The 25,490-nt window shown below is 42.1% G+C and overlaps 1 protein-coding gene across 3 annotated transcripts in view; it reads right to left on the bottom strand.

The window, feature by feature from the left end:
• Positions 1-25,490, bottom strand: part of NUDCD3 (NudC domain containing 3) — a 124,715-nt gene that overhangs the window by 31,101 nt on the left and 68,124 nt on the right. For 2 of the 3 annotated variants that reach the window (XM_045286335.1, XM_004708184.3), the window contains exons 3-4: positions 19,953-20,085; positions 17,150-17,293 (exon numbers count right to left, since the gene is read on the bottom strand). In XM_045286335.1, coding sequence (XP_045142270.1) covers positions 17,150-17,293; positions 19,953-20,085 — 277 coding nt within the window. The remainder of the gene's footprint in view (positions 1-17,149; positions 17,294-19,952; positions 20,086-25,490) is intronic. The other variant, XM_045286336.1, reaches the window with a different exon arrangement.

Raw genomic sequence — 25,490 nt, 5'->3', positions numbered from 1 at the left:
GGGGGGGTAAAAAGCAAATAAAAGAAAAGGGTTGCCCCAATAAAATGATTTTTTTAAGAAAAAAAGAAGAAAAGGGTTGAGGGTCTCTTCTCAGTGATGCTGTTAGAACTGATGACTTAAAGGGCTTACATTTGGGTTCTTGCCAATTTGCTGAAGTAACTTATTCTGTAGTTCCCCTCTGAACTGACAAAGAAGTCTATGAAGTAATCCATAATGCTGGCTCACCAGCAAGGAAGGCTGCCAGGAAAGAGGGGAAGACAGCTCACCAAGGAAGATATACAGAGAGTAAACCACTCTGTGGGCAAATGTACCTCCTCACTATAAAAACTAAAAGGAATAAATTTAAGATATCCACATAAATTAGCAAAGTAAAACTTTTAAGTCCCATATGTTGGAGTCTGACCTCCAGGCCTCTAAGTTAACATATTTTTAAATACATCTTTGTGGTTTTAAGTTAGAAAGAAAAAGCCCCCCACCCCCTCCAACCAAAAAAAAGAAAGAAAGAAAAAGTCCCATGCTGATACAGCTTCAGTTTAGGGATAATGAAAAAGTTTTAGAAAAAGATATAGGTAATGGTTATACAATATTATGAATGCAATTATATCAAATTGCACACTTAAAATAGTTAAAATGGAAAGTTTTATGATATACGTATATTTACCATAGTAAAAAAATGATACTGAAAGATGTTTTAATTGGTAGGGACATGGGGATAAGAGTACACAAAAATGCCACTGGTGATGCTCTAGAAATGCTTCACCTTTCGGGGGCAATCCATGGCAAAGTGGCCGAAGAACTGTCATTCCACTTTTCAAAACCATAACTTAAGCATTTCTGTTAATAGAAGTTTTGCAATTTATTCAAAAACACTCACAGGGATAAAAATCAGGTGCAACCCAAACTATACTAGCGTTTTAAAGGCTAAGAAATGAGGTATAATTCCTAACAGAATACTCTACACTCATCTCACTAATTTTAAATGACTTGTCTGTAGATCATGTCAATACATATATTACAGCATGAACTAAAAAATTACACCACCTATAGTTATGACAACCGTCTAAAATACGTATGTGGGCATCAGCACCATGGCCAGCCCTTCCTGCAACAGAGGAGCAGAGGGCTACGCTTGTGATGTGACTGCGGCCACCCACAGCAATGAGGGGGAGAACCTGTCAGCTTCCCAATTTGAGGAAGAAATCAGGGCAATGAGCAAGCTAACTGCTCAGTGTATATGACTGAATGAGGCAGAGGGTAGAGAGAAGCCCTGTTGCCACCGGTGATTGTACATCTCCATAACCAAGAAAGGAACCTGCCTGAGAGTGAAGAAGTCTCATTTAACATTCTCAAGTGTGGGAGGAAAGGAGGGAGAGAAGCAAGAACTGTCACACCGTTTTAGCTGCCACCCCATCTGCTTAAAATGCCTGCCCTAGTGCAACTGGCATGGGATCCAAGGCACAGGGCCAGAGGGAGGGGTCTATCATGGCAAAGAGCTGGTAAGCAAGTGGCATTTTTAGATGTGCCTGCTGGGCAATAAGGTCAGAGATTCTAATGAAGGATTACATGTTGGTAGTGGTGGGGACCGGCATCTATGAAATGAAGCACCAATGACAGCTACCATGTATCCTGAATGTCACCCCTGTTGTCTCATGCTGTCCTATCAGCCAGGTGCTGTGATCTGAGTTCTTGAGTTAGTTTCTGTGGCTGCTGTAACAAACTATCACAGTAGATAGCTTAAAACAGAAACTTATTATCTTGCAGTTTGAAGGAAAGAGGTCTGAAATTTGGCAGGCTGTGTGATGGATACTCCTGCCTTGTAGCCTCTCAGCATTCCTTGCTTGTGGCTCCACCAATCCTATCTCTGCCTCCATGATCACATTGCTTCAACTGTGGTCTTGTATCTGCTAATCTCCCTCTGTCTCAATCTTATAAGGACCCTTGTCATTGAATTAAGGAACGCTGGTGGTGTAGTGGATTACTTGTTGAGCTACTAACAACAAGGTCAGCAGTTCAAAATCACGAGTCACTGTGAGGGAGAAAGATGAAGTTTTCTACTCTTGTAGAGTTTCCTAGAAATGTGTATACTCTGTATACAAGGTCACTCAGCGTCAGAATCAACTCAATGACAGTGAGTCGATGTCACTGAAATGAGGGCCCAAATCATAGTCTAGACAAGTTTCTCATCTCAATCGCATCTCCAAAGACCCTTTTTCCAAATAAGGGCAGATACTCACAGATTCCAGAGATTTGATTTCATAAACAATTTATAAAAACAAAACAAAAAAATGCTTAAGAATATCTAAGAGTCCTATGAGACACTATCAAAAGGAACAACTTAGGTTTGATAAACATTCTGTAACAGAAAAAAGAAAAAAGAACCACAGAGAAAATAAACCAAGAAATATTAGAAGGAAACGTCCCTAACATGATGACCCAACAGAAATAACCATGCAAGAATCTCAAAGAGCCCCAAACAGAATTGACCCTAAAAGAAAATCATCAAAGCACATTATCATCAAGCTTTGTAACATCAGAGAAGGGACAGAATCCTGAGGGCAACTCAGGAAAAAGAACTATCACCTGCAAAGTGAGCCAATAGTATTAAGGTAGCAGATGGACATTGGGCCTCCACTCAAGTACTCCCTCAATGCAAGACTACTTTCTTCTATTAAACTGGCATTCTATGATGCTCACCTTCCCGACACAATCGCTGAAGACAAAGCGGATGCATTAGCAAATGTGGTGAAGAAAGCTGATGGTGCCTTGCTATCAAAAGATATAGCATCTGGGGTCTTAAAGACTTGAAGGTAAACAAGCGGCCATCCAGCTGAGAAGCAAGAAAGCCCACATGGAAAAAGCACACCAGCTTGTGCCTGATCATGAGGTGTTGATGGGATCAAGTATCAGGCATCAAAGAACAAAAAAATTATATCATTGTGAATGAGGGGGAGTGCAGAGTGGAGACCCAAAGCCCATGTGTAGGCAACTGGACATCCCCTTATAAGACAGAGTAGAACTGCCGTTGTGGGTTTTTCAAGAGTGTAAATCTTTATGGGGGCACAAAGCCTCATCCATCTTTCTCCCTCAGAGCAGATGATGTTTCAAACTGCTGACCTTGTGGTTAGCAGGCCAACAAACAATCCACTAAGACACTGGGGATCCTAGTTAGGGAGAGAATATGCAATTGCAAAGCAAGTATGAAAGCCTGACGGTCATTTCATATAAAATATCTCCCAGCAAGGTGAGGGGTGAGAATGCTGACATGAAAATCTCACAATCAATAGTTAATCAAAACAGATTTAGGAAACAAAGATCCTGATTGTGAAAAGAAAATGAGCAGGGGCAATTACACATGTAAAGTTGTAGTTGAGTTTCAATTTGTGAGAAATGTTATCAAAACACCAGACACAGTATTGGTTGCTCTGGCAGATAAGTGTAAACTCTTGATTTGGAACCATGTCCCAGGTTTCTCTAGAGAACTGGGGCAGGTCGCTTTTTTCCATATGAGTTTGGGCTATGACGGGAGCCTAACCAATGAATGCTCCAGAAATCCAGGCTACAGTCATGTTAGTGAGAGGGTGGTCTTATTGTTTGATTTTGCAAAATTGGGTGCCCAAGTCCAGAGACAAATCAGGCAAAAGTGGGGGCATGCTGCACAGCCCCCAGAGGGCATTTTATCTCAATATTTGTGAGCTCCCTACCCACGTTCCTCATTGGCTGAGTACTATGGGGTGAACAATCCTTGCTGAATGTCATCTAGAATGCTGCCCTCCACCTTTCATGTCCTATTTAAATCTCCAAATTTCTGCAAACCCTCGGGCATCATTATAACCTTGTGCTCCTGGGTTTCCGTCACCTAGACCTTTGCCATGTCCCATACAGCTTTTCGAACAAAACCACACAGTTACATTTAACTTAGGTCTGGCTGAATTGGAATGTTCTTTTTATTCACCTGCCTGTCTGCACTTAAAAATTTGTTCACTTGATAAGCTTCTATTGTCTTGTTAGGTGCAATCTGTTCCAACTCATAGTAACCCGATGTACACCCAAACACTGCCCGGGCCTGTGCTATTTTTCATAATTGTTCTGTTATCTGGATTTGCTCATTGCTGGGAGCCATAAAACTGAAAAGGTAATTTCCTTCTCTGTTTAATTTTTATGATGCTATGGAAATATGCTCTTGAGGAAAGCAATATTGAGATAGCTTTCTTTTGCATGAAGTCGGCCAAAGGAATACTTTTTCATGACAAAAATGTAATAAGAGAATTGCTTTAAAGGGTCTTAAAGCTAGCCTTATCTGAACTTTCCCTACCCACTTAAAATTTTGATTAACAAGTTGTTAAGGTGACATGAGCCCTGGAAGCAAGGGGACCTCAGGCACTGCTGAGCTGTAAACTCCCACCAGCGAGGTTGTACGACCCCACCTGCCAGCTATCAAACTGTAATAATGAATCCTTATAAGCAGTTCCTGAAACCAATTATTTTAATTCTTCCAATTATCCAACATAAGCCCATTCTCCATCCCTTATAACCTCGACCAAAAACTAGTCAAACACTTGACTGTATTATAATTTCTTAGTTTCACAAACTGTATCTGAAAGCGTGAGAAAATTTTAAACTCATTAGTTTGTGCATGTGTAGAGTGGTATTCTCCTTCATCCATATTTAATAATAATTTTTCCTTTTTCTAAATAAACTGTCCTAAATTTAAAATAAATAACTAAAGAGAGTGTCTGGCCCAAGCGGGTTCAATACATGGTGCTGAGTTTTAAAGAACTTAAGGAATTGGGCATTGTTGCTGCCAGTGCGTCAACCCGTCTCGTGGTCAAAGCTTCCCCTTTGTCACTGCCCTCCACTTCACTAAGCATGATGTCCTTCTTCAGGGACTGTTTTCTCCTGATAACAGTCCGAAGTTCAGGAGACTGGGGTCTATAAGTGCAAGAGTTAGCCTGCTGTTAATTAGTACTGGAAATGGAACATAGTTTGTTAAAGGGGACCCAATATGTAAAAGCCACCTTCCTCATAGTAAATTCCTTTTAAACCTATTAATTATTCAAAGCCTGGGCTTTTTGAAAAACCTATTAATTATCCAGGATGCTACCAATTCAGGAAGAGGGAAGCAGGTGGATCTAGATAGCAATAGGGCCCCACACCTTGGGGGTAATGGTCTGAAACCCCCAGGAGTAATGAGGAAATCAATTAATGGTCTGCTAGTCCCTTGGGGAAATGTAAACAGTTTCCCTTGGACCTTGCTCCCTTTTGTCCCAAGGCTTGAAGTGCCTCCGATTATTGTAGAAACTTAACTATTTCCTTCACCCTGCCTCCACAACCTGCCACAGAGTTTGGGGTGTCTGACTTGTTTGATTCTAACTCGATATTTGACACCGGTCCAGAGGAGATGGTCGGTGTTTCCTTGTGTAAGCACTTGCAGGAATAAACTTAAAATTTCTCCAATCAATGGTCTCTGTTTGGGTTACAGTGACAGGCTATCTGTCCCCTTGCAATGCACAACATTTTGGCAGCCAGGAACTGGGATTGTATCGAGAGCTCTTGTAAATGGAAAAACCCCACTTGGGGGCGGGGGGCTTCCTTTTAGGGGGCAGTGGAGATGGACATGGATTACCTGAAGTAGGGGGTGGACATACTGGAGGCCTCGAGCAATCTCAGAAGGCCCTTTTCTTTCCAGAGGTTCTGGCTGCCACTCACTGCCCCCTGTCCTCTTTACTTCTGGAGTCAAAAATTCTAAGTCTCTGATTGGGCGACAGCTGTTAAACGCACATGACAATTTAAGTCCTTGAAGCTGCAAGCAGAGCTGGCATTTGCCTGTATCTGTGAGGTCTCGTCTGTGCTCTGTCATTTTGGTTGTGTTGACTGACTCCAAAATCTGTAACAGTGCCTGGGAGCTAACTCATCTGTGAGTCAGTGGCTGCAAGCCCCAACGCTGTCGATAGCTCCGTCTGCATGTTCTCTCATCTGCAATCTGTAAATCTCGTTGCTCCAGACTGTCTGGCCAAGAGAAAAGTTCACATGGTCTTCCTGTGCTTATGAACCCATGACTCAGGAAAATGTGATGTCTCACTGCAACGATGATTGACCTTGGTATACTCTGGATTGAGGGGAGAGATGGTTCTTAAAAGTATTATACTATTTTACAGTTGGGATTGCTTTGCAGAAGGTCGGGTAAATGAAATTCCTTATGTACAAACTTTCACGGTTCCATGAGCAGGACTGAGGGCGGATGGAAAATAAATGGTTCACTCTGTTCCTTTCCATCTCGTTGTTTAAACTCCGTTTTAATTTTATAGTATGTGTGCTTGTGGATTATTTTAATGTTAAGAAATATTTTTTTTTGAGTATTTTATTCTTAGCTTTCCAAAAGAAGTAGGCTTGTGTTGGTATACTAAGTAAACTTGGTGAAACAATCAGTCATCATTGAAATACATATCATTGAAAAACATATCTTAACATGTGATGTGAAAAACACATCACAACAGTTATATTTGTCTAGCAGCTCATCGGTTGGGGGTGGTCAATGATAAGTTCATCTTTTTTTTTTTTTTTTTTGTCTTTTTTTTTTTTTTTCTTTTTTAACATTTTATTAGGGGCTCATACAACTGTTATCCCAATCCATACACACATCAATTGTGTAAAGCGCATTTGTACATCGTTTCTCAAAACATTTTCTCTCCATTTAAACCCCCGACATTAGGTCCTCATTTTTCTCCTCCCTCCCCGCTCCCCCCTCCCGCATGAGCCCTTGATAGTTTATAAATGGGTATTTTGTCATATCTTGCCCTGTCCGACTTCTACCTTCATCCACTTTTCGGTTGTCTGTCCCCCAGGGAGGAGGTCACACACAGTTCCATGTAATCGGTTCCCTCTTTCCTACCCATTCTCCCTTTACCCTCCCTGTTTCGCCACTCACACCACTGGTCCTATAGGGCTCATCCGTCCTGGATTAATGTTAAGAAATATTAATGAAATATTTCACTTAGATTTCACTTAGATTTCATTCTTTGAAATGACTTGAATTAAGTATTGCAGGTGTTTTAAGAAAGAGAGAGAGAGAGAGAATACATTGAATCTTAGTGGTGGTGGTCCCTGGCATCAAGTCAATGCTGACTCACAGCAACAGGACAGGGTAGATAGAACAACCTCTGTGAGTTTCCAAGACCGTAACTGTTTATGGGACTAGAAATCCCTGTCTTGCTCTAAGGAGCAAGCTGGTGGTTTTAAACTGCTGACCTTGTGAATCTTAGCCAAACGCATGATCATTATGCCACTGGGGCTTCTAAAGGAAATCTTTTGAAAAAAAAAAAAAAATTTCCCTCCTCTGTCTGCTCAGCCTGAACTGGTTCAAATATACACGTGAACAGGGTCAATGGTAGAGAATTCTACATAGAAATGGCCAAGGGCCACAGTGAAGTCTAAAACTGAGCAGCTAACCAGTTCCAGAAAAAAGAAAAAGAAGCCAGTCTGTGTCCATTTGGATTTTACCACCTCAGAAACCCTGGCGAGCAGTTCCTGCTCTATCCCATGAGGTCACTAGCTATGAAATAAAATCAATTTACTACCCAGAGCTATTAGAGTAAAAATGTAGACATTTTAAAGAATCTAAAAGAGATAACTTTAGATTACAAAATTTAAAATGACTTGAGCTGTATTTCAGTAGTGTCCTGTTGTACTTAAATAATTAAAAAACTTTCTAGGTGACTTGCTATGTTATGATTGAGTAAAATAAATATTTACTGTTATTGGGAGTCCACATGTAGAACACACACACATGAATGTATATATGTATGTGCGTTGAGCGGTGTGTTCATTTTCCTAACTTTAAAGAGTTATTAAAAGAGGTATACGACAAGAACAATGGCTGGAGAACACATTATTAGATATAACCAAAACTTGACTGGTCTGACTGAAATCTAATTAATGAAATCAACAAAGAATGAAGCTACTTGCCATAAAGAAAATGGTTTCTTTTTCATTACTAATTTGGAAATGTATTCCATTCTTGGAATGGTCTGGATTCTGAGTGGAAGGTGGAATAGATTCAGTCTCAGAAAGAGCTGGTGCTCTGGAATGTCTCTAAACTGCCTGCCATGCTTTCTTCTGCTCCTAACCCCAGCAGCGTTCATCACAAAGATCTTTTCCATGACTTTGTTTTGCTGTCCAACAGGCATGGTGTCTACAATGTTAGATCTAGAGGACTGTCTGAAACTATTCCACCCATGGAATCAGTAAGACATCCAAAAGGAATGTTCAAGCATCATTAATGTTGAGTTTACTGTTTTATCTGCTTGCTTACGATAGTAAGATTGATACAGCTTTTCTCATTTTTAAGCAAGGTACACTTTTTTAAAATAAAGAAATCATTTTATTGGGGGCTCTTATAGCTCTTATAACAATCCATACATCAGTTGTATCAAGCACATTTGTACATGTGTTGCCGTCATCATTTTCAAAACAGTTTCTTTCTGCTTGAGCCCTTGGTGTCAGCTCCCTTTTCCCTCCCTCCCCCATCCTCCCACCTTCATGGCTCTTGATAAATTATAAATTATTATTAATTTAATATCTTATACCGCCTGCTGTCTCCCTTCACCCATGTTTCTGTTGTTCATCCGCGGTGGGGGAGCCAGTGGGGTAGGAGAAGAGTTGTGTATCATTGTAGTTGGTTCCCCATTTCTCCCCCTACCTTTATGGTATCACAACTCCCATTGCTGTTCCTGAGGGGTTTATCTGTCCTGGATTCCATGTGTTGAGAGCTCTTATCTGTACCAGTGTACTTACTCTGGTCTAGCCGGATTTGTAAGGTAGAACTGGGGACATGAGGGAAGTGGGGGGGTGGCATTAAAGAACTAGAGGAATGCTGTGTTCCATTGGTGCTGTGCTGCACGATGGATGTCTCATTCTTTCCTGTGACCCTTCTGTGAGGGAATGTCCAATTATCTACAGATGGGCTTTGGGTCTCCACTCCGACCCCCATCATTTGCATTGATATATTTGTTTGTTTGGGGTCTTCTGATGCCTAATACCTTATCCCATCCACATCTCATGATCACATAGGCTGTTGTGCTTCTTCCATATGGGCTTTGTTGCTTCCCTGATAGATGGCCACTTGTTCAGGTCTAAGCCTTCAAGACCCCAGATGCTGTATCTTCTAATAGTCACCGTGAGAATAAGGTATAACTTTCATTGCTACCTTATTTCTTTCGGACCCATCTGCTCGCCTACAGACTTGATAAGGACTTGCTTTTGGATCTGTTACTTTTCAAATTTCATTTGTCTTCCTGGATTTAATGTGTGTGTGTTGTATTTTTTCAATGTATTATAGTTAGTAAAATATAACATTTAGGGTGAAAAGCCCATGTGAAAAATGTTATGTAACCTGGGATAAAAAGCTAGAAAGACAGAATGACTGGTAGTGGGTTTATTTTAAGAAGGAAAAGAAAGTAGTGTTGGCTTAAAGCAGAATAGAGTGTCTGGGTGTACCGCAATGTGAACCATTGCAAAAGCTGAAGTCAGTTGCAGAAAGAGAGTAACAGTGATCTTTGGTGGGATGAAGAGAACAAGAAACAATGTAATAGTCATTGAAGTATAATTGGCCAGTGGAAGTAAGGTTGAGAAAACATTACAAAAATCGCTGTAGCAATTTCTCAATCTTAACAACTAAAAAATGATAGAATGTTTGGTAACTTAGATTTGGTTATATCTGAAACTTTTAAACACTGTATTTTAAGATGTTTCCGTTTAATAATTGTGGTAGTTACATAATTTCATGTTAATTTGGTATATAAAAGTGTAGGGGTGAAGTCTAGTCTGTCAATCAAATCAACCTGATGGTGACTCTTTGTGGGCGTGGCCTTCTCATGAGGAGGGTTCTGGGAACCTCCCTATTCTCTCTCTGCTTTTACCTTCCTGTTGGCGAGCCACACTGACCTGCCAGAGCCCTGTGATGCTTTCAGCGCCACTGGGTCCACAAGACTTTGCATTCACCGGCCTGTGATTTTCCTGCATTTTGCATCATTGCACATGGCCACATGGGTCTGAAGAGGGACTTCTGGACTAGTACTGGACTGAAGGACTTGAGTTGGACTGGGCTAGGATGTTTGATATATAATTGCTTCTTGATATAAAGCTCTCCCTTACACATATGAGTGTCACTGGATTTGTTTTTCTAGTCAATCTAGCCTAACACAATCATTAACTTTGGTTTTGCATTAGTTTGTGGATGTTCCATTTATGTCTTTGAAAAAATGTATGTGTTTATATTTATATATATATTTAACTGTGACTTAATCATGGGCATGTCAAATTTGTCACCTATAGACAAACTTTTGCTTTATTGACTGACCACTGAGGCACTTACGTAATAATTTCCAGCAACAAAAAAGAACTCTATGTGACTTATTGAAAGAACTAATATCTTGAGTTGGAGCCCCCAGTCTAAATCAGGATTTCAAGAACTCGGGAAAGCAATGAAGCTTACGAGCTACAACTGATCCAAACTATGCCAAGAATGAAAGAAGCCGGTAAACAGATTGAAGGTTTCTATAAGTTCTGCATGTGGGGATATTGTGTGGCATTTTAAAAGTATCCTCTATATAAGTAACTGCTAATTTTTCTCAGATTAACTTGTGGGTTTCAAATATGATGACTCAAAATGAGGAGCTGATGGCAGGGGCTTAAATGGAAAGCAAATGTTTTGAGAATGAGAAGTACAACGAATGTACAAGTGTGCATGTGAACCATTTGCCCCTCAATATTTTTAATTTAACTTTTGGTCTGTTTAAAGGTACTGACTCAAAAAAAATCAGACTAGTTGTTTGAGTTTAGGGTAGGTCATGAAATTATTTAATCTGATCTCTCAAGCAGTGATCTGATGTGTCTGTCTAAAGCTCAGAATCTATTTATCACTCTCTTGATTACATACTTTAAAATCAATTCTTCAGCTGCCTCACCTCAGCGAGAGTCATTTAGGGGGAGAGCAAGAAAGGACCAAGCAATTTCTGCCATATCATATTGTCCTTCAGTCATCCTCATGTGATAGACAGTTCTACAATGATCGGGAGAAAGATCAGGCTTTCTACTCAAGTGGGTGAAGGGAGACATGGGTCAGTGTAAGAAATGAAAAAAATTATAGCAATTTATAAATAACCAAGGGTTCTTAAGGGAGGGAGGGTGGGGGAGTGAGGGGGAAATGAAGAGCTGATACCAAGGGCTCAGGTAGCAAGCAAATGTTTTGAAAATGATGATGGCAACAAATGTACAAATGTGCTTGACACAATGGATGGATGTATGGATTGTACGAGCCCCCAATAAATTTATTTTGAAAAAGAGCTTCAGTCTCAGAAACGCACAGAGGCAGTCCTACCCTGCCTACAGGGTCCCCATGAGTTGGAATAGACTTGATGGCAATGAGTCTGGGTTTTTTGGTTTTCTACAAAGATATTGAGTGAATTTCTATGAAAATTCGTGACCAGAAAGGGGAGAGTTAAATCTGTTTCTGAGAAAACAATTTCACTTCTGTTGGTTGGTAAACTAGTGAAGGGCAACTTGTCTTGAGATAAAACCTTAGCATTACTAGTATGGACTCCACGTAAACATCTGCCCTGTACAACGTTACTAATCATGCGTTTCTGACTGAATTTGTTTTTGGACTTTTAGTGATCCAGGCCTCGTGTTACAGGCTACCTGGGTTGTAGATTTGCCTTCAAAGTGTACAGCTTTCTTCACAGGCCCGATCAAAGGGCCTCACCTGGGGGAACCTCATTACGGGAACTGGACGTTAGCTTAAACACACCTGTTTTGAACTAAAGGATCTGAACTTAAGTGAAATAAAATACCCTAGTCTGAGAAAAAGCAAAGGCCTGCTATTTCAAGATCTCAGACTCTGAAGTCACTGGACTCTAGTTCAAATCTCTATTGCTTTGAGGCTACCCAACAATGACAACTTAAGACTACCATATATTTGCTGTTTTCATGTTTTCTTTGCTTTATGTGATGTGCTTCATTTCTACAAATAGTTTTGTCTTAATGTCTTATATCTAACCCTTCTGTTTCCTTAAACAGTTTTCTGTCACTTAAACTCTTTAATATGTTTAAGTGGATGTTCCAAGTATTTCAGTCTAAAAAAAGGCTTTTTTGGTATTTTTTCCTTTCTACTAGTATTTTAAATTCTATACCATTAACTACGTTTATGAATACCAAATGTGTCATAGAAGTTATTTACATTTTTTTCCTCAAGCTGATAAAACTGCCTCTAAAGTAGACCATACATTGCATAAGCAAATGTGGTGAAGAAAGCAGATGGTGCCCGGCTACCAAAAGATATAGTGTCTGGGGTCTTAAAGGTTTGAAGTTAAACAAGCAGCCATCTAGCAGAGAAGCAACAAGTCCACATGGAAGAAACACACCAGCCTGTGCAATCATGAGGTGTTGACAGTATCAGGTAACAGACATCAGAAGATCCAAAACAAACAAACCAACAAAAAACCATATTGTTGAGAATGAAGGGTGGGGGGTGGAGGTCAGAGCAGAGACCCGAAACCCATCTGTAGACATTGGGACATCCCCTCACAGAAGGGTCACAAGAAGGGATGAGTCAACAAGGGCAAAGTATAGCACTGAAGAAACACAATATTCCTCTGGTTCCTTGAGGCTTCCTCACCCCCTACTATCATGACCCCAGTCCTGCCTTCCACTGCAGGCTAGACCAGAGCATCTGCACAGGTACAGAAAAGAGATCACAACATCTGGAATCCGGGAAGAGGAATGGGAGTAGTGATATCAGGAAGGTAGGAGAAAGGTGGGGACAGGAGGAAAGGAAGAGGAAACCGATTGCACTGATCCACACATAACCACACACCATCACCAACCCCACGGGGTCGAACAACAAAACCTTGGAGAAAGCGGTTGGGGTAAGATATGAAAATGAAAATAATAATAATTTATAATTTATCAAGAGGTCACAAGGTGGGGTTGGTGAAGAAGCTGTTACCAAGGGCTCAATAGAAAGTAAATGCTTAGAAAATGTTGGCTGATGGGGGGAGTGCGGAGTGGAGACTCAAAGCCCATTAGTAGGCCACTGGAGATCCTTTGCAGAGGGGTCTCGGGGAGGAGACGAGCCAGTCAGGGTGCGATGTAGCAACGATGAAAAATACAACTTTGCTCTAGTTCCTAAATGTTTCCTCCCTGCTCCCACTATCATGACACGAATTCTACCTTGCAAGTCTGGCTAGACCAGAGGATGTACACTGGTACAGACAGGAACTGGAAACACAGGGAATCCAGGGCAGATGATCCCTACAGGACCAGTGGTATGAGTGGTGATACTGGGAGGGTAGAGGGAGAGTGGGTAGGAAAGAGGGAACTGATTACAAGGAACTATATGTGACCTCCTCCCTGGGGGACGGACAACAGAAGAGTGGGTGAAGGGAGATGTCGGACAGGACAAGATACGACAAAATAACAATTTACAAATTATCAAGGGCTCATGAGGGAGGGGGGAGCAAGGAGGGAGGGGGAAAATGGGGCCCTAATGCCGGGGGCTTAAGTGGCAAGCAAATGTTTTGAGAATGATGAGAGCAATGAATGTACAAATGTGCTTGACACAATTGATGTATGTATGGATTGTGATAAGAGTTGTCTGAGCCCCTAATAAAATGATTTTTTTAAAAAAAGAGTATCTGGAGTCTCAAAACCTTGTCCCAAAACAAGCAACGATCTAGGTGAAGTGCCAGCTAAGTTCCACATGGAAAAACCGCACCAGACTGTGTGGTCAAAGGATTATTAATAGTATAATCCATAATCACAGGGAAGAATTATATTTGAGTTTTAATTCTGAGTATTTTGGAAGGCTATGACAACGGGGCACAAAACCCATCTGTCCAGTCCCTATATAAATTGAGTCTCTGCTGAGTTAGTTCTGACCATGAACCAAGTGTGCAGCACCTTCAAGGCATCTCATAGACATGAGCCAATTTAGAAGAGGCATAAAGCATGATATAGGGAAGTGGAAGAGTTATCCTGCTGTTAATGTTAACAATGTAACATAGTTTGCTGAGATTTATTTTGTTAAAAGGGACCCAGGATGTGACAGCTCTCTCCCCAACAGTAAATTCCTTTTAAACCTGTTAATTCAAGGTATGGGCCTATTCAAAAACTTATTAATTATTCAAGATGCTCCTAATTCAGAAAGGGAAAAGCAGGACCACTTAGATAAGCAAATCTTTGGGGGTACTGGTTTGACAACCCCTAGAGCAATGGTTCTCAACCTTCCTAATGCCGTGACCGTTTAATACAGTTCAGCGTGTTGTGGTGACCCCCCAACCATAAAACTGTCTTCATTGCTACTTCATAACTGTAATTTTGCTACTGTTATGAATCACGTAACCCCTGTGAAAGGGTCATTTGACACCCTCCCCAAAGGGGTCGCGACCCACAGGTTGAGAACTGCTGCCCTAGAGTAATAAAGATGATCCCTTGAGGAAATGTAAACTGTTTCCTATGAACCTTGTTTTCTTTCTCTTGAGCCTTGCTTTCTTTTGTCCCGTTACTTGAAGGCTCTCTGATCATTGTAAAGCTTCGTTAACTATTTCATCCCCTCTGCAATCAGCCTCAAAGTTTAGGGCACACAACTTATTTGACTCTCACTGGATCTTTGAAATGTTCCCGAGGAAGAAATGTGCTCTTTCCTTTGGTTAGTCTTGCAAGAATAACTTTAGAATTTCTCCAATCCACCTGGTCTCTGTCTGGCCTACAGTGATAGGTCACTCCTGGACCTCATGCAGTCAACAAACTAAACTGAAGTATCTCCATCCTCTAAGAACAGTCCGGATGTACTTCTGTTTGTTCTTTTGACAGTCCATGGTATTTTCAATATTCTTTGGCAACACCATAGTTCAAATGCATCACATTTTCTTTGGTCTTCCTTATTCAATATCCAGTTGTAACATGCATATGAGACTGAAAATACCATGGCTTCAAGTAAGGAACACCTTAGTCCTCAAAACAACATCCTTGCTTTTCAACACTTTGAAGTTGTTTGATCTTAACTGCTGTTTCCACGAACATTGATTGTGGATCCAAGCAAAATGAAATCCTTGACCACACCAGTCTTTTCTCCATCTATCATGAGGTTGCCTATTGGTCCAGTTGTGAAGATTTTGGTTTTCTTTACATTGAGTTGAAACCATACTGAGGGCTGCAATCTTTCATCTTCGTCAACAAGTGCTTTAATTCCTACTCACTTTCAGCAAGCAAGGTTGTATCATCTGCATATCACCGAAGGTTTTTATTTTTATTTAAAAAAATTTTTTTCAAAGGTTTCTAATAAGCCTTCCTCCAATCCTGATGCCACATTCTTCTCCATATAATCCAGTTCCTCTGGTTTATATGCTCAGCATACAGAGTGAATAAGTATGGAGAGAGGACCCAACCCCAACACACACTTATTCTGATATCAAACCCTTGTTCTGTTTATACAACTGCTTCTTGAATCCATGTACAAGTTCCACAGGAGCACAATGAAGTGTTTAGAATTCCATTCTTCTCAAGGTTACCCATAGTCTGTAGGATCCAAACAGCCGGGAATGCCTTTTTATTGCATAGGCAATAAAAAACAAGTGAAACTGGTATTTCAAATGCCAGCAGGGTCACCCAATGTGAACAGCTTTCAGGAGAGCTTCCAGAAGGAATCGGCTGTCCATTTCAGAGGAATTAGCCACTGAAAACCACATAGTTAGCATCAAAACATTGCCAGTTACAGAAAATCGAATGCATAGAAGCAGAACTTTGTCAGCGGCAGGGCCAGAAGATGAGCCCCTCAAGGCAGAAATCACTCCAAATATGACTGAGGAAGAGCTGCCTGCTCAAACTAGTCAATCATGATGACTAGCGTGACACAGATGGAGGAACGCCTGCAGGAGTGAAGCCTCTGTGACCTTCTGATGACCTGCAGATGGGGCACGCTCACAATGAAAAGATACAACTGCAAACAACAATTCATAATTGGAACGTGGCACATCTGAAGTATGAATTTAAAAAAATTGGAAGTTGTCAAAACTAAACTAGAACACATAAATATTGATATCCTAGGTATTAGTGAGCTGAGATGGATTGGTGTTGGCCCTTTGGAATCAGAAAACCATATGCTTTACTCTTCCAGGAATGACTGAGTCAAGAGGAATGGTGCTGCATTCACCATCAAAAAGGACATTTAAAGAGCTACCTTGAAGTGTACTGTCTGTGATAGGATTGTATGTATCTGAAGTCAAGTAATCAAACCAATACAATTATTGAAATGTAGTAATGCAGAAACTGAAGAATTCTGTCAACATCATTAGCTATATCCACATTTAAATACAAGTGTAGAAAACTTGAATGGTACAACTGTTGTGGAAACCTGTGTAGCAGTTACTCAAAAGAACTAAGACCAGAACTACTGAAAGAGGAGATGAAAGAGTTAGCCTGCTGCTAATCAAAATTCTAAAAGTTCAACCTGCTTGTTCAATAGTCCACATTTATTTATTTTTGCCTTACACGTAACCATGAATCACCAGAGAATAAAGTTCTTGCGAAAGAACAAGGAAAAGTCCTATGAGATTAAACAAGCATTAAATACCTTGGTTCACCATACTCATGCTCTTGGGACTAACTAGGACCTTTTGTGTGGCATTTCCAATGCCTCCCTCCACGTATCTTCTCTATGGTCATTATGTATCCCTCGATCTGTGCTAGTGCATGGTAACAATTTATTCTTTGGACATAAAGACAATGTTTTGGTTTTGTTTTTTAAATCTTACTTACACATCTCAAGAAAACAATGAGGACCACTGTACTCCAGCACCTTCTACCTTTCTAGCTGGTAACAGTTCCAATTAAAGAAACCCAGGAGGTGGGACTCTGATGAGCATAGACCAGGAAAAGGCAACAATAAGACTCTGCTTAGGAAATCATGAAGATACATTCTGAGATGTTCACAGAATGTTAAGGGCAAAAAACTTGTCTGCCCCCAATTGTTAGAATTCGTCACCTCACTACTGAAATGTAAAGCTGCACCTAGGTCCCAGGGGCAGGAGAACCTGTGTAAAAATCTACCTGGAAGCTCTCTATGCACATGTACAAGGAAGAAATGTATCTTACTTACCAAAACACACTTTCCTGGGTCAAGGCTCCAAAGAGAGCTCTCAGTGTTGATCTTATGAGTAAGCTTCCCTGCCATGAGAACACGCTCCCCATTTTCCTCCAGCACAGCCACTCGGATGGAGTCGCTGCTAAGGTCCACTGAGACCTGAAAGCACAGGGGAAATTCCTTTATCACGAGGGTGAGTTTTAAAGAAATGTTCTTTAACAAAGGAAGAGGAATGAAGGCACACAGTATCTGACAATACACTTCAGAAAGGACAAAATAAAGCACAATTAGAGGGGTCATCAAAGGAATGCAACTTTTCACGTCAGAAGCTCCTATACCCAATCCTGCAATCCTGGGATCTACAAGTCAGTGCAAGGACAGACATGAGCCTGGACGGGTGGGGGAGGGAAAGTGGGACTAGGCCCATAGGTACATGCAGGCTTGACAGAAGATACTTCCACGTGCGTATTACGTATGCTACAAATCTATGAATGTGGAGGAGCGTATCAGGGACAAAGTTATGAAAACTTCAACCTAACCAAGCCTTGAGGAAACGAGTCACTGGGCACGGGGCTCAGACCTGCGGTCTCTGCGGACACCAACGTCAGTTGCCACACCCTAGTCCACACCAACCACATTCTACATGCTACTTTGGGACTCAGGGACGAGGGTCTTAAGCCATCTAAGGCCCAACTACTGGTCTCTTCCCGTGTGGAGCAAAGAAAAGTGAAGACCAATGGAAACAACTAGTCTAACGGACCACTCATACATCAGCCTCTACAACCCCAAGAACCAAAAATACAGTCCCTACTCAGTTGGGCTAATTTAGATCTTAAAGTTATCCTCAGTTCTAGAAGTGTAAAATTCTACCTTTCCACGAGTCACCTGGCAAGAGATCCACTAGGACGGGGGTGGGAGGTAATGGGCATGTGAAAAGGGAGGAAAGGAGAAAGAGACAGTTCTGCTTTCTGTTATGTTGGGCCACACACAAGACACATATCTATTTCCGTGTTACCGTTCAAAACCTCAGGTGCTATTCACGCAGCACTGGGCGGACTGCGATGGGCTTTCAATGTTTGACATGGCTTAGGAGGGGAGTGGGGACTGTTTGGGAAGGAAGGGAAAGAAGTGGTGTGTGTTGTGGCAGAGGGGAGACTGAGAGATGGAGGAGACAAGGCAGTTTCTGTCTTGGGTATGGTTCTCTAGCTCGGCCATAGCCTGACACCTGAAACCCCCTTGGGAGATCTATGACAATGTGACTCACTAGCAGAGGACAAGAAACAACACAGAAAGGGAGGGGTAGCATGGCTGGCTTCCAGAAGGGGAACAAGAATGACAGCAAGGGACAGCCCCAACCCAGCCATCAGCATTCTCGCAGCACATGCCACTGGACATGGCAAAGGGCCTGGCTGTCAGGCCTGAGATGCACTCTGAGGACTGCAAAATCACTTCCAAAAGGGTGTGCAGGGGACGCTCTGTTACCCTGCCTTCATAGCAGGGGTCAGGGAGCTGCGCTCACAGCAAAGCCCACGCACATGCACATTTAATGAATAACAAGTGAAAAAGGCGAGGAGGGGTGAAAGAATGTGAACAAATTCTTTTAAAAAGTAGGCAGTATCGTGGGGGATCCTCTCTGTTGGCACCTGACCAAAGATGAGCCTGTGAAGAAGCCAGGCTCCCACCCTCCTCTCTCCAACCTCATCTCTTGAGTCTCTTGTTGTATAAGCATCTGGCTACACTGTAAGTGATGTCAATATTTAAATAAAAACACCACACAATTAAATTACACATCTTGCCTCTCTGCTTGGTAGTGGCCATTACCACATACAGTCCATACAAACAAATATATTACCAAACAGGGCTGTCGACAAAGTCATGTGACCTACACGACTTCAGAACCAGTCCCTCGGGGAAAGTGCAAGTCCATTGTTTTCCTCTTTTCAATATGAGTTTGCAAGACTGGGCTGATAAGATCCAAGGAAATCGCAGTTATATGTACTTCCAGAACATGCTGTGGCTTTTATCTGAGTTTCACTGAATGGGCTTTTCATAGGAAGACGGAAAACAGACTTATTCTTCAGGAAAAATCTAAACTTTATAAAAGTAAAGAAAACCTAAAGGTTGGGCGACCTAAAACAGGGTCCTATAAGTATTGGACTGCTGACCACAAGATTGGTGGTTCAAACCCACCAACTGTTTCATGAGAAGAAGGCGAGGTTGTCTGCTGCCAGAAAGATTTACAGTCTTGGAAACCCTCTAGAGAGTTGCTATGAGTCGGAGTCAACTCAATGACACTCGGTTTGGGGAAGCATGAGGGTGACTTTGCTCAGCACACCCATAAAGGGCCATAAAGGGAAAGACATCATCCAGGGGAGGCTCCATCTCAGAGTCCAAATAAAGGCCTGCTGTCTTCCACGTAGACAGACATCTGGAGACCCACTAAGGGAAAGCCACAGGTATGAAGGAGGGAAGAAAGTGTAGGAAACACAGGAACATATTCTTGGGGCAAGAAAAAAATAATTCAGTAAAATATTCTTTAAAATACATCATTCAAGCCCTGAAATCAGATTCCCAAACCACTAGACTTCACATCATTGAGTAACAGGCTCGGATGGCCCAACTCCTGGAAATACAGAAGACTGTCTTGTTAAGCAAAATTGATACCCTCTAACTAGCTACTTAAGTCTCCAGCAGATAGCAACCTCCACCATCAGCATGTAAGCGCGGAGCCAAAGCACCACCCAATCAAGAGGGCACGCTCGTCACCAATGAGGTGTGAGAGCGGTTGGGGTTGGGCAGGGAGTGGGGTGTCTGTTACCTGCTTCCCTTTCACGATGTGCTTGGGTACTGGCACCTTGACCTCCAGGTCCATGTAGTCTTGAGACCAGATGTAGTTCTCACGGACAGCACCATTATAACTGTCAGGGTTTTTCTGGAATTGCTCCTGTTGCCTGGGAAAGAACAGGAAACTGAATTTGCTAACTCCTCAGGACAGAAGCACCACATTACAATCTTGAAGATAGAATCAGGCAACGTTTAGACAGTCTTATTTTTGTACTTAGAAACTCCCTCTCTTTCTCTATGGCAGTTTCTCTTCTAATCTTCCTACACACGTTTCCAAGAAAATCACAGGCACAAAAGGAGCACTTTGGAGGGAACGTTGAAGGCAGCATTCTCCTATTCACAAAACGACTCTGCAACCGCAGGCAGAGGTACAGCCGCTCCTGCCAGGCCTCACGAACCTTTGAAAACCAGGCCCATCAACCAACTACAGTGCCTCGTTCACAAAATCCCCTAGACGCACGCACGAGTGCTGGGTTTCTTATAGACTGCTAAGTGGGCCGCTCCTACAAAACAAAGCAACTTCAGCCTTAGCTGTTGAACATCAAATCCTAACCCAACTCCTAGCCTCTATGTTTTCCTTGTAAATAAATTTTTAAAAAAACTACAGGATTGAAATAAAATGGTTTGCCTCATTATTAAGATATAAGCAATATATTGGGTGGAATAGACAGACCAAAAAGGATCAGGCAATTCCAACTGCATATGCTTATTACTCATGTTACATGCAATCTAACAACATAGATGCCAATGGCCCTGGCCATCAGGAGATGCTGCTAAAAAGTAAAAAAATCCACCATAAGACTTAACAAGAAAATAAACACTCTACAAAAAAATAAGGTTAGACTCCTATTCCACTATATGAGTTATAATAAAAGTTTAACCAGGGAAAAAAATGCAGCTAACTTATCCTCCCAGACATCTCAAGAAACGAGCAGAAGAAATCTGGCAGGTCTCAGAGAGTCACTCAGAAAAAACAAACAAACCACCTCAGTGCCATAGAGTCAACTCTGACTCGTGGTGATCCCATAGGGCAGGGTGGAATTGCCCCATGGGTTTCTGAGACTATAACTTGTTATGGGAGTAGAAAGCCTCATCTTTCTCTCCGGCTCTTATCACAATCCATACACCAATAGTATTAAGGACATTTGTATATATGTTGCCATCATCATTTCCAAAACATTTTCTTTCTACTTAAGCCCTTGGTATCAGCTTCTCTTTTCCCCCCCCCTCCCTCCCCCACCCTCTCACCCTCATGAACCCTTGATATTATAAATTATTTTTATTTTCATATTTTACACCAACCGCTGTCTCCAGTGCTAAGGCGATTAAGTCAGTCACAGAAGGATGAATGTTTCTGATCTCACATATGAAGTGAGCAAATGGTAGAAAGCAAAGATTATTAATGGTTACCAGGAGTAAAAAGGACGGCAGCTGGAAGTTTTTGCTTAAGGGGCACTGAGTTTATGTTCATGGTGATAGAATGATTTGGAAAAAGATAGCTAAAATGGTGGTATAACTTAAAGAATGTAATCAATTGTACAATACAAATTGTTGACATGGTATATGTTTTGTTATATGTATTTTCACCAGCACAACAACAAAAATATGCCCCTTCCCCAACAAACACACAAATAAAGTTCATGATGGCCCCTGTACTTACAGAACAAACAGAGTGTTGGGCCAGAGAGCAGGGAACCCCCATGGCGACTCCCCCTGAAGGTGGGGGTGCAGGGGGGGAGCATCAATTATGGGAAGAGAGAAAGAACATAGGGACCAGCGCAGTACCTCAGGGAACTGCTCTTTTTAACAATACAATAATCACGGAACCAGTATTATCTGGTTCTTTCAAACTGCCTAGTGTTCACATGGGCCCAAAGGGCAGAGAAAACACAAGCAACGAAGCCTAGGATGTACGAGCCTAGGATTGATGCTCTTCGATGGAAAGAGTGCCTTTCGTAAACTGAGCAGGTGGAGCTCTAGCTGGGGTCTCTGCCTTCTTCCACCTGTCTCCTAACTGCCCACACCAAGGCGGAAGGAACTCCTTTCCACCCAACAGGACAGAGGCTCTGCCCAGCTTGGATCAGCTGTGGATAAGCTGTGGGGGCCTCGAGAGTGGGCTCCATCCACAGCAGCCCAGCTCTCTGTTTGCCCTGCATATACATGCCGCAGCCTCCACCAGTGGTAGAGAGACCCAGCATCACTCCTGCAACAGCTCTAGCAAGTTGTTGGGTGCTTTTTTAAACTCCCGATTCCACACGCTCTTTAAATAAAGCTGATTATTTCCAGTTGACAGTATGTAAAAATAAACCTCCTTCATTTACATCTTGGCTCCTGTCATATACAGGTGGCTCTGAAAGAAGAACTCATCTGCCACAGGCAGGCTACTGAGCTAATCCAGGACAGGAGGCCATTAACCCCCACTCCTCTTGCACCCTGGGTACAAAAGTAAAGCATCACCTGCAAAGTATGGTGGGGGCAGGAAGCAAAGGTGGGAGCAGGGAGATGAGACTGGGGGAGTGAAAAATCAATGCTTCAACACCAGGGTTGGAGTAAGAAAACACATCAGGAGCCAGGGTACATATTACAGAGTAGGCCTCATGGCAACCCCACTCCCAATGAGGCCAGGATCAGGCCAGATAACAAGGTTCTAAATATGTTAAAGGAAAAACAACACAAGCTCCCCTGCCTGGTGCTCTGAGCAGTCAAGGGCTTGTCTCCATGGGGACAGCCTGGTGCAGAAGCTGTCAGATCTTTTGGTAGACTGCATTGGGTGGGTTCTGCTGAGCAGGGAAAATGCTCAGCTCCAAGTCCTCTGCCATTAACAGAAGTCCAAAAATGATAAGTCGAGGCACAGAGGGGCTGACAGACCCTCCACAGACGTCCTCCCATCTGCTTGTGCAGGACCCCTACCCACCAGTGACTCTCAAGAAGACGGGAGCATCTGTTGGCACTTCTCACTCCCTGTCTGTGTGCTACTCCTAGGATCAGACAGCTTACTTTACGTTTTAACCCAAAGGATCAGAGACCATCCAACGTTTAAAATAGCCAGTGCCAAGTAGAAGAGATGGTGGGTAAAGAAAGTCAAAGCCATCACCAAGAGAACTACAGACCCTCAAAGGCTTTCCAATACAATGGGGCGGGTCATCAGTCACTAGTTCTCTGGTCCTCCCCAGGAAGGAGGGTTGGCCACAATTGCTCATCACCCAAAGGAGCCAGGGCTTTGGTTCCCTGTGAGCTCCTTGGCTGGCGGAGGGTTCATACCCACATGGGTACCAAGCACTAATAATGTTCTCATCTCAGGGCACTGCTTTTGCCTCATTTTGTGCCTTTACTTGTTCACTTTTCTTTTACTCTGTTTTAGCATTTCTTTCTCTCCTTCTATTTCTCTTTTCTTCTTATCCCTCCCCCCTTTTATTAGTTTTTCTGTACCATTCTTACTTCAGTTTTGCTTTGCAGTTTTCCCATCCCTAGTTTTACTTATTGTATTTCTGTATTTCCTCTTCCCTGGTTTATATTTTCCTTTTCTTTTTGGTTATTAAATGGTTATTTCTTGCTTTTATTTGCCTGGTTTACTCTACATGTTTTTGTTTGTTTCTTTAACTATTTTCTTTTTGGCTATTATTTTTTCCTCTCTCCTTTTGTTTGTTTTTTTTCCCCTTGTTCCAGCCAAAAGGAGATAGCAACGGCATCCACATCACCCAGCCACGCCGGTACTTCCTGTACACACACCTTCTGTGCATGGCCACTACTCATGCCTGTACTGCCTAATGAGATACGTTAAAAACAAAAGCAAAAACTTCCGTGCCACTATCAAGCTGATTCCGACTCATAGTGACCCCATAGGGCAGGGTAGAACTGCCCCTGCGGGTAGTAGAAAGCCCTGTCATTCTCCTTTGGAGAGGCTGATGGCTTTGAACTACTGACCTTGCAGTTAGCAGCGCAATGCATAACCACACATCACCTGGAATAGACAACCAGGAACAATAGCCAAACCTGCCCTCAAGTGTGCCATACAAACAGCAAATGTTGACTAATATGATCACGATTTTTTTTTACCTTTTGCTTTACTTATGTGGTAGATTACATTGATTGTTTTTCTAATATTGACCCAATCTTGCATATCTGATATGAATCTCACTTGTTCATGATACATTATGCTGTTGGCTTCTATTGCTAGGGTCCGTTGAGCATTTTTGCAACTATGTTCATGAGGTACCAGTATCTTTTAACTCTCATTTTTATATGCTATCACACTGCAACATGGTATAATACTGGCTTTGTTTGTTAGGTTATTATATGGGTATTGATGATCAAGCATATGGGAGATTGAATTAATATCTCCCACAGTATATAAAATGAGTGACAAATGACTGGCCTGAGGGAGAACTGATTCACCAATTAGCAATTAACCCTATGCTAAAAATGTCTGCATAAATTAATACAGGGTATACATAGCAATAGATCAAGGAGAGATTAACAATTGTCTTTCTTTCATTTTGAGCTGTATCCTTCCCCTGTAATAAATTATACATGTACTAATTTAAAGACAAACTGTTTTCACACTTGAATGTGTTCCTTATGATGGATGAACACACACAGATGTCCTTTGCCGCAGGCTAATTGGCCAGGAAGGGAGCAGGAGACCAGGAAGTCTTGAGCTCCAGAGAAGCAAGTCCTCAGAATCTCCTGAGGCTGAACAGGGAGCTGTCTTCCTCCTGCGTTCTGGAACAAGATATTTTCTCTCTAGCTTGACTTCTGTCTTTCGAGGCCTAAGGATGTCATTTAGAAGGTGACACTCCTCAAGCACTGAGGAGCTACTAGGAGACTGGTGACAGCTGGGAGATGGATGGACAGAGAGTCCTATGAAGGGAGCCTCATGTTAGAAGCTTCCCATAGAACCTTTGTTTTCTCTTTACAGAGTGACACTGGACTCGGGAGTGGAAATCAAGTCATTTGGAACCACCACCCCATCCCCCGCCCCTGTTCCCACTCTCCCCATTGTCAATCTTTAGTGCAGCTTTGTTAAAGGGCAAATAGGAAGTTGCTTTTAGGGAGAAATGGGCAAATTAATTTCTGGCTGGCGTGTGTCATGAAAGTTAGATCTAGGCTTCATCTACGTTTGAGCTACAGTAGACAGTCATATCTAGTTTTTGTGCTGAAGCTTTAATGTCAGCCGACAACTAATTGTACATAAGAGAAAAACACATCTATTTTTTAAGATCTGGTGACTGGGAGACGGATTTTGAATGAGGGTCTTCAACTAGTAGTTACTTAAATGAGATGCAGTCTGAGAAGATGCTTGGGGAAAGAGGAGGTGATGAAAGTGGATTAAGGTCAAGAGCTCTTTGGGGTTTCCTTCCATTTTATTTCACGTCTCCCATATATCCCTATTCCTACTAATTTTGAAAAGCAGATAAAAGTGGGGTTTTGCCCTTTTTCCTTCTCCATAATTTCTCTGCTGGTTGCCATTGCTCACAGTACTCAGCATAGAGAATTTGGGCGATGTTTTCCC

The sequence above is a fragment of the Echinops telfairi genome, unplaced genomic scaffold (genome assembly GCF_000313985.2).
Source record: "Echinops telfairi isolate 266 unplaced genomic scaffold, ASM31398v2 ScPeMD7_7;HRSCAF=31, whole genome shotgun sequence".
In the NCBI taxonomy this organism is placed as follows: Eukaryota; Metazoa; Chordata; class Mammalia; order Afrosoricida; family Tenrecidae; genus Echinops; species Echinops telfairi.
Note: the sequence above shows the minus strand (reverse complement) of the source record. Positions and strands in the feature narration are given on the sequence as shown.